Source organism: Hyperolius riggenbachi, chromosome 7 (genome assembly GCF_040937935.1).
Source record: "Hyperolius riggenbachi isolate aHypRig1 chromosome 7, aHypRig1.pri, whole genome shotgun sequence".
Classification (NCBI taxonomy): domain Eukaryota; kingdom Metazoa; phylum Chordata; class Amphibia; order Anura; family Hyperoliidae; genus Hyperolius; species Hyperolius riggenbachi.
Window position 1 is genome coordinate 292411636 of NC_090652.1, and position 15386 is coordinate 292427021.

Consider the following 15386-nt stretch of genomic DNA (forward strand, 5'->3'; position numbering starts at 1 on the left):
ACCCTCACAATGTTGCACCTGGGACATATGTCTCTCTGTGCCCCCCCATAGCTACGCCTCTGATATCCAGAGATTTACTATATCAGAGTTTAGTATAATGAGATTATACTGTACTGCAAAAAAAACAAAGAACACAACTAAGACATGAATACAAATCACAATGTATTCTACTTCACAGCATGACTGTCTTGTTTTAAATTCAACCTTCACTTTCCATTTCCAACAAAGTGGTCTGGCAAGTGGCAAGTCCTGTATTTCCTCCTGTTGCTCCAACCATAAAGTTATAACTAGTCCAGACAACGCCTCTATGGTAAATGTCGTAGAGAAAATACACTCGGTCAGAAATGAAACTATTTGTCATGTGCTGAAATGGAAAATGAAAGTAAAGTGTACTGTATATAAAGCATGAAACTGAGAAGAGATCCACAGACAAGCTCAGAGCACTGGCAGCTCACTGACTGTCTCAGACACCATGGAGGACCTATTCCAGATTGGTTCCATGACCGATGAGGAGTACACCATAGCAACGGAAGCTCAGACACGGGCCTTGGCCATACTCAACGATGTTCTCAGCAAAAAGGAATGGATGCTACCTGAGGAAATATCAGAATATAAGAAAAGGGAAGATTCCCATCATGGCTACCCAGTTCTACATGAAGAACTGGTGCTGAGTCTCATTTATATACTGGAAAACATGGTTCTCCTGAAAGATGAAAGCTCAGAAGAAGACATTGACGTTGCTATTGTCTACCCGGGTCCAGACTATACCGTCATTGCCTTGTGCCAAGCTTTCTGGGCAAGGCAGGAGTACCTGAGCCAAGCATCTCGCCCTGGCGCCTTAATCCTTGCAGCTGCACATACTCTGGGGTACCCAGAGATCACATGGATGACTGACAGTTGGGCAAAATACAGGGCGCCTACTCTAACAGCCACTGATATTTGTACCGCGCTTGAAGTTTGGATGAACCATGGTGGTGTCTACCGAGATGGCTCCTATACCTGCTGTGGGGAAAAGGCCCGGGACTCTGTATGCGTGCAGTGTAGATTAAGGTAATATCTAGGTTTATATAGTATATAATGACAAGGTCTGACTAAGGCAGTTGGATGTGGGAAATCAAAGGTGTGGGAGTTGAAGGAAGTGTTTGATATTTACAGTATATTGTACAGGCAGTCACAGCAGTCTAAAGCCTTATCTACTCGGTACAATATTCCGTCAGATCTGGATCTATTAGATAAAAACCAACCGGTCCAATCGGATTGCATTAGATTTTGCAATAGCTTTTGGGTACTTATCAAAGCAAAATCTATCGCAAAATTGATCTGAAACAATTTGGACGTCTACACACGATGCAATTCCTTATTAGATCTATCTAATAGATCCGTCTATCTGATGGAAAATTGTACCATGTAGATGAGGCTTAATGCTAGGTACAAACCATACAATTTTCTTTTAGATGTTCTGTTAGATTTACCTGCCAGATAGATCATTTCCAACATGTTGGAAATGATCTATCTGCCTTGCAATTAAGCATTGTTCTACTCAGCAGGAGATAACCAGAAGACAATTCACCAGAGATAATGACCAGTCTCTACAGAAAATAATCTAACAGAAAATCTAACAGAAAAATCTATGTAATGGAGTTGTCAAAGCATTTTATATATAAAGATTAGCAGTGAGTTTTCACGTGTAACATGTTCACCTTCTGGTGCAGTAGTTCAGTCCAGCAGTGTGTGAGAACACGGGGAATCTGATGTGAGAGGTATACTTTATTCCCTTTTAAACAATACCAGTTGCCTGACAGTCCTGTTGGTCTATGTGGCTTCATCAGTGTCTGAATCACGCCAGAAACAAGCATGCATCTAATCTTGACAGACTTCAGTCAGAAACATTTGATCTGCATGCTTGTTCAGGGTCTATGGCTAAATGTAGTAGAGGTATCAGCAGGACAGCCAGGTAATGTGCATTGTTTAAAAGGAAATAAATGTCAGCCTCCATATCCCTCTCACTAAAGTTGTGATTTACTATGTTACAGTGCAGGGGCCCTAAAAGGGCCAGTTCACTATATTTGAGATTGTTGGGGGGGGGGGGGGGGGGGCTGGACTCAGGGGCATAACTACAGTGGAGCAGCCCCGCTAGTACTTCACACCATCCTTTATATCAGTGTTTGGTGGCTACACTTGTTGTGGGCGGGGCCGGTTTTAGACTTTTTGCTGTCTGAGGCAAACTGATGCATTCGGCCCCGCCCAAATTGGAATGATCGTACAGCACCCGATAATTTGCACCACACGTTATAGCTGCGGTGAGGCCCTAAAAAAACACCCTCAGTATGGGTAGGTAGCCAGGTATAGGTGCCCCCAGTATTGGTAGCAAGGTACAGTTTCCCCCAGTATAGGTTGGCCAGGCACTCTCTTCACTTCCTGTTTCTGCCTGAAGCCGCCCCCAGACTTCTGCCACCTGAGGAAGTCGCCTCACTTGGCATCATCATGGGCGAACCAGGACTGGTTATAGGTGTGAAGATTATGATGGCCTTACTGTTTTATGAGCTTTGCAAGATGGGCCCCAGGCTGAGAGGGTCACCAGGGGTAGTTAAGAGAAGGGGTGTGAACATTGAGGACCTGGACTCGCTAAATTAAACTCAGCTTTTGCGCGTTGCTTTTAGGTACACCAAAAAATCTACTCCGCAGCACTGAAAAGGCCTGGTGTTTCTTTAACATTTTCACAGCATCAGAATTTTGTTTGTCTTACCCAAGCCTCATTTTTAGCTGCCCAGAAGCTAAGCGCCGCCCCATCATGGAAATCTGCATGGGAATTTTTCCCCTGATGCTCTGCAAAGCATGATGGGATTTCTGATGATGTTGTTCTCCTTGCCTAGCGCGCGCAGCTGGGAAAGGTGATCAGGACACAGGACAGTTGGAACTGTGTCTCATGCTCCCTGTCACCTTCTTTTAACCAAAAAGATGGCTGCCCCCATGAAATCACAAACATTTGCCTGTTCTTTTAAAACAGGGTGGTAAAAGATTATATTACTTATCTATTTTAATTAACATAACTAATGTAACTTGATGACAGTATGTTTGAAGTTCCTCTTTAAGGCGCTCGGAAATTTGGGTGCAGGTTGAAGCCGAAAAATGGCTCCTGCAAAAGTCCTGGCGGCATTAATTACTATTCCCCTTCCAGGTCACCGTGGACTGTGGGGTAAGATGTAATTCGGCTGCCAGCTATTGCTAGCAGACAAGTTACGCTGTTTTTACCATAATTTGGACTCCTTCTTATGACAGCACCCAAATTACTGCCTGAGGCCCCCCTATAGCCGTAATTCCCATTACGGCCTATGGCGGCACCTGGTGTGCCCAAATTTCCTGTGCCGTTTTTGCCGGATTTCAGGTCCAGAGGATTCCCAGATACTCCTACAGACCATTGTTACAGCACTGGGCCCTGTATAGCTATTCGACTCACGCCAGTCAAATGGGCTTTTCTTCTGGCTATGAGTACAGCCCAGGACAACAAGAGCACCTGGACTGGCCATGCCAGAGCAGGATTATCCGCAAGGCAACCTAGGAAGTTGTGTAATGCGCATGCACAGCAGAGCAGACAATTGTGCATGTTTTTTTCCTTTGTGCACGAACGCATCGTTCTACTGTCCATACATGGACTTAACTTGCACATGCCCAGTCTGGATGTGCTTATCTATGGCTGTGCTTGTGGTCAGAACAAAAATCTAGAAAGCCTTTGGCTAAGCCTCTCAATATTGAGGTAAGTATGCATATTAACTATCACTTATCCTTACCCCATCCCTAATATAACTTCTTCTTTCTCTAATTCCCGTCTTCTTATCTCTCCTTTCTCTAACCATAAATGTCCATCCTCTTATTTCTCTTGCCTTCACCCTAACTAACCATCCTCCCTTTCCTTTCTCTAACTGTAAACTCCTGAACTCTCCTTTCCTTAACCCTAAAATTCCTGCCTCTTATCTCTCCAATGTTAACCTTCTCACCTGTGCTATGCTCTGATCTCCCCACCTCTACCTGGTCTAGCTCTGATCTTCCCTGCTTTCCTTTTACTAACATTAAAGTGAGCTGAGCAGCATTTTTAGTCCCCCAGGGCATCTCAATAGTATATTAGAAATGCATGCTAACAATATGGCTCATAACTAAAAAAAATCCATTCTACCTCTTCTTTGACATCTTAATGTTTGTTAAAGGCTTTCATTACCCTACTTATGTAGAAAGAGAAATCAGATAAGGACTGCTGCAATGAGCAAACAAAAGATTTTATGGGAGGGGGGCGGGGGGTAATAGGACACTATTCTTCAAAAAGTTTAGAGAAGTCTCAATTGATTACAACTTCCCCTGGATAAATAAGAGTGGAGTGGGTGTGGCAGCTCCTACAGCTATTAGAAACCAGTACAAACTGCAGAAAAAAAAGCTGCTTGGATCCCTATAAGTTTAACCCTGTTTTAAGTATGACCCAAATAGTTCTATCTAACCATAGTCAACAACCTTACACTAATCCTAGCCAGACATGAACTCTAATCTGACTGTCCTCTTCAACCCCGATACCAGCAATACTAACCTATCAGGGTGAAGAGTGCAAATAATGATATCACCACAATGGCTGGCTGGAAGATCAGCTACTTCATCACAGAAGGGGCAGTTCATTGGCCCAGGTGAAAGCTTTTAATGCACATAAATGGGAAACTACTTGGACTCCACTGAAAAAAATAAATTGTGTAATTGACAATTGCTTACTTCCTTGAAGAGTCATGACTACCAGGTAATTTATAGTCAACAAGGTCTCCACTGAAGAATGTAGGAAATTCCCTACTGATTACTTCCTTGTAGAGTCATGGCACAGAATGTTATCTCTTATTCATGCTGTATTCTTGCTAAAGGAAACCTGGAGAAATAGGTTCAGAGGCTTCACCCATCCTCGTTGAGCCCACCAATACAGTGCAGGGTCCCACAATACCTATTTGACTCAGCACATGTTGAAGAGGTTTCTGCTGGGTGTTTGAGGCCACAGATGAACGCATTCGGGCTGGGCAAGTGCTAGTAAGGTACACGCATTCCCAGTGGAAGAAGGTGGAGGAAAAAAACAATGCTTAAGCAACTTTGTTCTACTTTTAAATGCAAATTTTACGCTCACAAGGATGTCTATGTCTCCTTAGGTCAGGCCCCTATGCTTCACCACGGCAGAGCATCAGTTGGACACCTGTAATCCCCACGTGCTCATAGACACATCACAGGTGGCCACCATCACAGATAAACGATATAGTAGTGAGTCTTCAGAAAGCAAATGCAATATTTAATTGTTAAAAACAGTACAACATTAGCACTGGAATAAGGATACTCACATTGCGGGTCCTAAACACAACGGGGACCCATAAATACAATTGTTCGTGGAATATTTCTAAAAAATATATCATCTGCCTAATCTTATAAAGAATTCCTAGAGGTTTTAATAAATAGTTTATCAAATGTAACTATGTTGAACATGGGTTGGGAAACATGGTCTGGTTTTACTGACTGAGGCCTCTTGCACACTACATGTGATTCAGACTTTTTATATGATCCGATTTTTTTATTCCACTTAAGAAATGTAGCCAGGGCCGCCATCAGAAATTTTGGGGCCTCTCACACATCATCAGGCCTGCCCCCCTTCCCAGGCCCACCCACTGGCTGCTGCGTCTGCCCACTAGCCACCCCACCCCGTGCCTGCCAGTAAGAGCTTTCATAGGATTAAGGATACCTTAGTGGAAAATAAAATGAAAACGGCAGGAGCAGGCATGTTTAGTGGGCTCTCCTCATGCCCACTGCTCCCCCCTTCTCCTCTGTCCCCCTCCGTTACTCAGTAGCGACTCCCCAAACTTACTTCCAGGTTGGGGTGGTTGCGGCTTTCCTGCGCAGGCGCTGCTTGGCGAAGCATATCCTTGTATCCATTCACGCAGCTGGGAGGGAGTGCTCTGCGCAGGTGCACTACTTAGTTGTGATGTCACAGCTACATAATGCGCCTGTGCAGAGCGCTCCTGGACGTCTGTATAGCAAACTGTGCAGGCGCGGGGAGCGATGGGAAAATACTGTATCCGAGTCAGCCATCCTGACCTGGGAGGGGTTGGGGCCTCAGCAGCATCATTGACATTAAAAGGTTTTTTTTTTATGATGTTCTCTCCTCGTGTGTCCTTTTTAATGCAAACGTGTTGGAGGGGAAGGGCCCGGGCCCCCTTGAGGCCCTGGGCCCCTCACTCTAATGTCAGTTGTACCCCCCTGATGGCTGCCCTGAATGTAGCGGCATGCAGTACTTTGTGTGCATCCTGACTGTGTTGCATAGTGAAAGCCCTAACAAAAGCAAACTCATGTTATGCAATACAGGAGTGTTGCTTGTAGCACCCATATTAACCTTTCTGTGACCGCCTAACGCAAGATGGCGGCTGCAGAGTAGCTTCCTCGTTCCTCCAGGATGCATATATGTGTCTTCTTGCGATGCATGAGATTTGACAGAAGCTCGCGCTCGCTCTAGTGCGAGCTTCCGTAAATAAACAGAGTGGAGCTCCATGATCAGCCTGCCAACAGCGTTTGCGATCAGGTGTTATTTGAGTACTAAGACATAAACAGTAGGCTACGATGGAAAGATCATTTTTACTGGGAACCTGAAGTGAAAGTATAGTGTATTTATTGATCATGTGATTGCTGACAATAGCAGCAGGATGAATTCAGAAGTGTTTTGGGCAATATTATCTGCTCATATTCAGCCAAATGCTTCAGAACTCATTGGACGGCGATTCACAGTGTAGATGAACAGCACGGTGGCGTAGTGGTTAGCGCTCTCGCCTTGCAGCTCTGGGTCCCGACGGTTCGAATCCCAGCCAGGTCAACCTCTGCAAGGAGTTTGTATGTTCTTCCTGTGTCTGTGTGGGTTTTCTCCGGGCACTCCGGTTTCCTCCAACATCCCAAAAACATACAGATAAGTTAATTGGTTTCCCCCTAAAATTGGCCCTAGATTACACCACATACACTGCACGATACATACATACACATAGGACATATGACTATGGTAGGGATTAGATTGTGAGATCCTCTGAGCAACAGTTAGTGACAAGGTAATATATACTCTGTACAGCGCTGTGGAAGATGTCGGTGCTATATAAATACTAAATAATAATAATATAATGGCACCACAGTGCAATGAAGGTATGTTTAGAGCAAAGCCAACTCTACAATTCCCGACCGGTTTTGGCGTTCTTCCATCGTTAGGGGTCGACGGCTGACCACTGAAACTAGTCGGGAATTGTTTTTAACAATAAAATATTGCATTTGCTTTCTGAACACTGACTACTATATTTGTCTGTCTGTGGTGGCCACCTGTAATGTGTCTCTGAGCACCTGGTGACTACAGGCGTCTTACTGATGCTTTGCCGTGGTCAGGCGTAGGAGCCTAACACAAGGAGACATCGTTATCATTGTTGTGAGTGCTGAGGTTGCTTTGAACAGATTGTCTTCTTGCCTGTTGTGGAGTAGGATACCTCTTGCTGCAGCATAACATTTTCTGGTACAAGGAGAGGTGCACTTTCACTACAAACTTTATTCTACTGACCATGCTTGGACCTAACTCATGCCTGCCTAGATGCACTGGGCCAGGAGTGTGGCCAGAAGATAAGGGGGCCCTGTGCTGGAATAAAGGGCTCAATGTGGATTGGGCAACCTTCTGGGCCATCCAAAGACTTCCAAAATACTTGGGCAAATATTTAATTTTTAATCGCTTCGTGTGTACTTTAAGTGTCCCATGTTAGGGCTGATAATAAACATGAACCACACAACCGACAAATATTCCATGAGCTGTCACAGTACGTGAAGTCCAGGTCCAAGAAATATTCCATATTTTTATTTAGATATGTTCACTTATCCTTTAAGGACTAACTAGACAAGACAGATAACTCTCTCTCGCACTTTTCTCCTGGCGGACGCAGAGTGCCAGAGCTGCAGCCAGTGGTTGCTCTCTATAGGCAGTAGCAGTGTTAGGGAGTCTTGCCCAAGGTCTCCTACTAAGTAGGTGCTGGCTTGCTGAACAGAAAGAGCCAAGATTCAAACCTAGCTCTGATTTCACATACTCGCTCTCAATCAAGCTCTTGAGAGTCGCTCCTTTTAAATACCAGTTGCCTGGCTGTCCTGCTGATCTTTCATGCATCAGTAGTGTCAGAATCACCCACCTGAAAAAAGCGTGCCCCAAACGCAGTCAAACTCAAGCCAAACACCTGATCTGCATGCTTGTTCAGGGTCTATGACTAAAAGTATTAAGAGGAAGAGGATCAACAAGACAGCCAGGCAATCTGCATCTCCATAGCCCACTTACCTTTTACTATACCCAAAAATCGGTGGGATTAACAGGCACTAAAAACTTCTTAGGAGCGGCTGGGCATTCACTGCAGGATGGAAGAGATCTTGAGAGGTTTTCAATATAAAAAGTTCAGTTGTGAAGTTTAATGTTTACAATTTACTAAAATCAACTTAATTTTTGAAATATGCCTTGTTGAATCTTGGGTAAGCTGGACTTAAAATGTTTCATTTTGTTTTCTTTTTTAGTTTTGAAATTCTGCCCTATGTGAGTGATGCCGAGGAGGAAGACCTGAAACGATCAGCTCTGGGTGTCCTCCTCGATTGCAAGAGAAAGGGCCTCTTTGTGAATGGGGAACCACATCTGGAAGGTCTAAGTACTATGCCTACCTTCCCCATGATCACACTACAGATGGTGGAAGATCTCATTGGAAAACTCCAACACGTGAGATTCAGACGAGATGACAGGCCAGGCAACGCCAAGCATGCTTACGTTGATCGTAGATCCAAGGACACCATTTATTTGTGTTCCTTCTTCTGGAAAGGAAAAGACTACCTGACTTGTGGGTCCCAACCTGGTACCATAATCCTCCATGTCGCACAGTTGCTGGGTTACAGGGATTTGCTTTCTAGCACCACAGTAGACATTTCCATGGACACCACAAGCCAGTGCATAATGGAGGCAGATAAGCCAATCAGAGCAGATCAGATCTGTGCTGCTTTTGAATCGTGGATGAACCACCGGGGGCAGTATGTGGACGGGTCGTACACTTGTTGCATGGAGACAGTCCGGAACTCTGTGTGCGAAAGATCAGTCATGAAATCGTGTGTATTGGAACTCAAGCAAAATAGCCTTCCTGACGCTTTTCTTTGAATACCAACATTCGTTTTTTTGCGGTTTGCATAGCATTGGCTAGTATTTCTAGGCAGAGCCGGAACATCCACCAGGCAACCAAGGCAGGTGCCTGGGACCTAGTGGGTGTCAAGGGGGCCACCTGCCACCTCCTTTGACCTCTCTTCACTTCCGCTTACCAAAAGGGCCACAAGGAGGCCCTAAATTCTATTACCTAGCCTAAGCCCCATTACATCCTAATCCATCTTTGTTCCCAGGCCCAGGCTAGCAGCTCAGCTCCGCTTACTCTTGCTTTCTCATCATGAACTTTGGGACCAGTCAAGGCTAAGCTTGGAATTTAGGTTACAGACATTTTGAAGCGGACACAAACTCTTGCACAGCAAACAATGAAAACACGTATAGTTGCTAAGAGAAATTCACTCTGTGTGTGGTTAGGGAGATCAGCCTGTCTAATTAGCGGTGATCAGCAAATATGGATCAGGGCTTTGAGCTGTGCCTTGGTGTGCAGCGGGTTCTGTGATAATATGTTAACACTGAAGGTTAAAGTGGTTTGAAACTCAGCTTTTTTTTTTTTTGCTCCAGGGCTGGTGCTATAGTAAAGGCAAAGAGGCAATGGCCCCAGGGCCCCAGAGTCTGTAGGGGCCCCACAATCATTCCCCATTCACCCTATTCAAATTCTTTGGCCACGCCCACCGTGTAGTGCGTGACGTATGCGGTTGGAATGGTGGGACAGGAGGTCACTAGGCCTAAGCAGGCAGGGCTACATTGCTTATACATTAACGGACTCCTCATGAATTAGTGACGTGTAAATAGGTGTGTTAAGTCACATGTAAATAGGCTTTCTTGCTTTCTATTCATTGTACCTTGCACATTCCAGCTCCGTTCTATTAGTTACTGACTGGATATGATTGTTTGATTGCTATTAATGTAATTATTGTATTGTATATTTATTTAGCACTCAGGGAATACTGTGGAAGTGAATAAAGAGACCACTAGGTTGCCATTGTAGCCCCCCCCCCCCCCCCCTCCTGTTTTTTGCCCCAGGACCCCATATCAAATGTGACCCTGCTTTGTTCTAAAATATTATTTACAGCCTTAAACCTACTACCACAAAAAAATTGTAGCAAAATAGCATGCAAACAGTTAAACACAGCACTTTCTTCTTCAGTGAAAAGCTCCATACTTCAGTGGACGGCTGCATCCAAAAAGGTGATACTGTTGTTTTTGTTTACATTCCTTTGTCAGATACATTTGGTAAACATTAGCAAACTGCCGAAACTGAGCTGTACTGAGCTGTACTGAGCTGTGAAGCAGAAAGAGCTAAGAAGTGATCCCTAGCTATAAATGCTATGGCAGCTTTCAGAGCAGATAAATTGTACTTTGGGAAATTGTAATTTGTAAACAGGCAATATTACTTGTGCACAAAAGCAAATATGATAACTGTATGTATGTATAACAAGTAGGAAAACACATTTTTATTGAATGATATGTCAAGGTGTTATCCCACTTTAACCTTTCTGTGCTCCCAGGAATGTCCAGGAAGTAAAAATGTTCAGCATTTTTTGGGGGGACTTCTATAAGTTGTAACAAAGAAATGTTTTTCTGTAAATGTTATTATGCTGTTGCTTATCTTTTAGAGCAGAGAGGAAGTTTTGAGTTTAGGTCCACTTTAAGTATATGGTTAGTTTTGAAAATGATTTGTACATTCCTCTCACCTACATTTTTTGGCTTAGCTGGGCTTCATTATCTCTCATACCTGGAACCCACTAGGAATCGCTGCAACGCTTTATAATCGCTGCAGCGCTGTGTGCAGCCATTCCTAGGCTGATTGCACTCGAGATTCCCCAATGCTTAGAAGCGCTGTATAGTTAAAATGTACAGCGCTTCCGACTAGCAATTCGCCTTTTTTCCCAATAAACATTATTATACTTACCAGGTGTCCGGCTTGTAGACGGTAGCCTCACCCCCTAAAGGAAGAGGTCATAGGTACTTCTCTGGGACCAATCAGAGAAGCGCCCGTAACCTCTTCCTTTAGGGGCAGGGCTATGGATGGAGGCAGGAAATCTAGACACCTGTGAGTGTAATAAAGGGTTTTTTTTTTATCGTAAACACTCGGCCCCTCAAAGCGCTGCAAAATTGCTTTGCAAAAGTGACTTTGCAGCGCATACATACTTAGCATTGAGCTCAAAAACCGCTACATATCCTGCAAATGTGATTACCCCTAATCGCAATCACACTGGTGGGTTCCCTGCCAGTCACTTTCATTAACAAAGTGTTTTGGGAAATTCCGGCGATAGTCGGCCATCCTAAAACACGGCCACAAACAAGCTAGTGGGTCCCAGCCCTTATGGTTCTGTCCGCTGTTTTGATGAAAATGTTAAGGGGCTATGGGCTCATTTTGTCTCTTTCTCTATTTTGTCCTTGGTGAATTGAATGGTCTTAAGAACATTTCATGTATTCCTTGTATATATATTTGTTATTAAAAGTTAATAATGCAACTTTCTGCACTACTGAGTTTTCTTTTCTGTTGCTCACTCTGAAAACACCCCACTTTAAAACAGGGAAAATATGATTTACGGGCAAGTTAATTTTATTTATTTAATTTTTTTTATATTTCTGAGCTGATATACTGATGTTTTATATGTTTTCAGTTGATTTGGAAAGCCCTCAGGTGCCCAGGCCTGCCTGTCTGGTTTACTTTGCTGGGAAAGGGGCGGGGCCCAGGGGGGAGGGGGGGGTGTCCCTTTGTGTGTTTGCAGTATGGAGTCATTTGATAACAAAACACATATATAAGTAGATAAATACTTGCTCTACTTACATAACATATGTGTTTTGTTATCAGAGATAGTATGGCTGACAGCTCCTCATTAAAGCTGCTTCCATTGGCCAGGTGTCACCATCTCTCATGGCAAAATTAGTGGACATTGATCGTCATTTAACCAAGAACAGCTTCATATGTGGGAAGCATCTACAAGTTGTAAAAAACAAATTAGGCTGGATTGAATCTGAAAATTAAATTGCTAAGGATCTCAAATCAAATCCAAAGAAGTTTTAAAAAGTATCCGCTCCCAAAAAAAAAAAAAAAAAAAAAAAAAAAAAAGGTGACCTGTATTGGACTCCTAAAGGATGAGGGAGGGCAGTATCGGACTGGGAGTTGGAAAAACTGAGAAAATCCACCTACTGGCCAAGCAGCAGAAACCCTGTGTTATCACTCCCAATAGAAACCTGCAGCAAGTCTTTACTGTGAGCAGCAACCGGGGAGGACTGGCCAGGGGGGAAGGGGGGAGATTTCCCCCCAGGCTGCCTCTCATTTAATGATTTAGGGCTGGTACAATGCCTGGGGCATTCAGGTTTTTGTATAAGGCAATGTGAACCACTAAGCTGGCTGAGGGAAATAAACGCCCAATTACAGAGGGCGGGCAAACTGGTAAATATACACAGCATGATGCAGAGCAGAGGCTTGCCTACAGGTTCCATGGGAAAAAAATATGTCTAGTCTCTCACCATTGTTAACTGCATGTGCACAGCTACATAAAATATTTTCTAGGTTAAAATGTTTTTTACAGTTCCTAGACTCCAGAAGTGCTGTTTACAAAACAGTCCCTAGACTCCAGGAGGGCTGCTGGCAGACAGTCCCTAGACTCCAGAAGGGCTGCTTGCAGGACTTGTCTGAGAGATAAAAACCCTGGCCATTGTAACTCAAAATGTATTATGTGCCCCCGGTGCAAGTGCATTTATACTTTACCTGTCACGCTGTCCCTCGAGTGTCCTTGCTGTATTTCCCACGTGACTACCAGCATATATGTGATGTCATTTGGGCTGGGGCTTCTGTGAAAATGGGCCTCTAGTTCCTGTTTTCCCCCAGGCCAAAAGGTCCCAGTCCTCCCCTGGCAGCAACACATGGTTACCGCTGCTTGGCCAACAAATGGATTTCCTCAGCCTTTCCAGCTCCCAGTCTGACACTGAGGGAGGGAACTCAAAGGTGGCTGACCCTAGTAGGGCGGAGCTAGTGAATGCTTGCTTTGCTTCTGCCTTCATAAGGGAAACATCAGTGTTGCAAATTACAGATGTGGAAGGGTCGCAATCTTACAATTTTAACATTTAAGTGATCCGGGGGTAAAAATAAACTAACAAGGACTAAACATTTTTTTTTCTTTTTGAAACCTGTTCATTTGTCATTTGGAGGTTTTGTGCAGCTGACTGCTAAAAGGTATCAAATGGAAGCTGTAATGCTAGATTATCAGCTGAGATGACTATAAAGGATTGTCTTGGCTGAGGATTCACTAGCGTGTGTACAAGGCGACATCAATATTAGTCAAGATTTCTGCTGAAAATCCCCCGGTGTGAGGTAGTTACCCACTTTAGGACCTCACGCTTACACCCCCCTTGTGACCAGGCCATTTTTCACAATAGATGGCTGTGCAGCTTTGTCAGCGTGCTGCACGGCTGTACAACTAAGCACACAAAATTCATTTTTACGCTTTCCTCTTAAAAGGACACTCCTTTGGAGGATTTTGATTGCTGCTGTGATCTTGTTTTTGTTTTTTATTTAAAATAGGGGAGGTTTTTCCCTCCCTCATTCCTCTCCCTCCCCCATGCCATCCTAAATCACCATTGGACGGCGATCGGCACTCATGCCCGCCTCTCATAGGCATTAGCCTATGAGAGGCCACGCACCAGGAGCCGCTCTGAGGGACAGCCGAGTGTCATCCATACAGCACTGCAGGAGATCGCAAATGTGCACAAAGGGGAATACTTTCCCCTTTCGGTTCTAAACAGTCTGCTAGCCGCTATCGCAGCTAGCAGGCTGACCACGGAGCGGAGTCTGCTGGCACAGCTTACTGTAGACTTCTGATCCACAGGAAGGGCTTGATTCCACGTGAAAAGCGCACATGATTGTGCGCAAACCTCTGCTTATGAGACGAAGTCACGCTGTTCGCGTGTAAACCTTAGCGAGCGGCGCATCGCATGATAACTGCTGATAGCAGTTATCATGCTTTTGAGAAGCACAACAATATAATCAGGGCTGCTAGGGTGTCATTAAAGATCAGACATGTCCGATCCTTAAAGGACACCCAAGGTGAAAAATAAACTAATGAAAAACTATTGTATCTATCCTATTTTCCCTAAACAATGCCTTTTTAAGATGTTCCAATTTTATTTTATATTTAAATCTACTTTAACTTTAATCTAAGTTTTTACTCTTATTGTTTTTGCTCAATGACGCATTCATTAAAGTAAGCCAGAGCTAAAATCTATGAACTATTGACCCTTTTTTATATCTTTCCTGCTCTCATAAGCCACTTTCTGCTAGGAAAGTGTTTTATAGTTGGAGTTTCTTATCACTGAGGGTTACACTGTAGTCTGACCCAGTCCTGACTCAAACATCAGGAACATAAGTGGCAGTTCCTGTCTAACTCTTTCAGTCAGAGAAAGAAAAAAAAAAGGAACGCAGCAGTTATTTGTGTGCCATGCACTGTACATACACATCATGTCACCTCGGGTATCCTTTAACTACTGTAGCCTTTTGGACGTACTGTACCTGCTATGTCCAAAAGGCTGCTGCTGCGCTATTCAGCGGCCAATCGCGTTCCCGTGCTGCCGCCCATTAGCCCAGAGATCAATAAATGGGAAATCAGTTTAGCGCTCCCTGTGGTCCCCATAATACACTGGCGTATTTGACTCAGAGGGAACATCATTATGGGTGGGGAGTAAGTGGCAGTTACCCTCCTTTCAGCCCGCCCCCCTAGTAACACAATCGCAATCGCTAAAAATCACATTGAATAGGAAGGGCCCTGCATTGCGCCACAGTGGGGGCGGAGATAGGAATTGTTTTCTGGTAGAAGTACATGGGTTTAGGGCCACTTCTGGTAACATTCTTCAACCAATCAACAGTTAATTGGGTCACTGCTAACTGGATGATATTTTCGTTCTGAGCAGAGACAACCATGCTATCCCAGAAAAAAAAACTCATATAAGTAGATAAATACTTTAACACATGGAAAGTACAATATATCTGTTATGTAAGTAATGTCAGTGAATTTTATACAGTAAATAAAGAGAAACCTGTTTCAGGCATTTTCCATCTTTACTACCTCTGACTGAAGCCAATCCTGATGTAATTTCTTCCCTTACTCTTATTTTCTCCTAGAAACTGCACTATCATAGCTAGCTTGCTATGTAAACACATGAGAGCACAGCATAG

At 44.0% G+C, this 15386-nt stretch overlaps 1 protein-coding gene across 1 annotated transcript; it reads left to right on the forward strand.

The window, feature by feature from the left end:
• Positions 1-444: 444 nt before the first annotated feature.
• LOC137525873 (uncharacterized) lies at positions 445-11612 on the forward strand. The gene is made up of 2 exons (XM_068247086.1): positions 445-1050; positions 8578-11612. The coding sequence occupies exons 1-2, from the start codon at positions 473-475 to the stop codon at positions 9200-9202; spliced, it is 1203 nt and encodes a 400-aa protein (XP_068103187.1). The 5' UTR covers positions 445-472; the 3' UTR covers positions 9203-11612.
• Positions 11613-15386: the final 3774 nt, after the last annotated feature.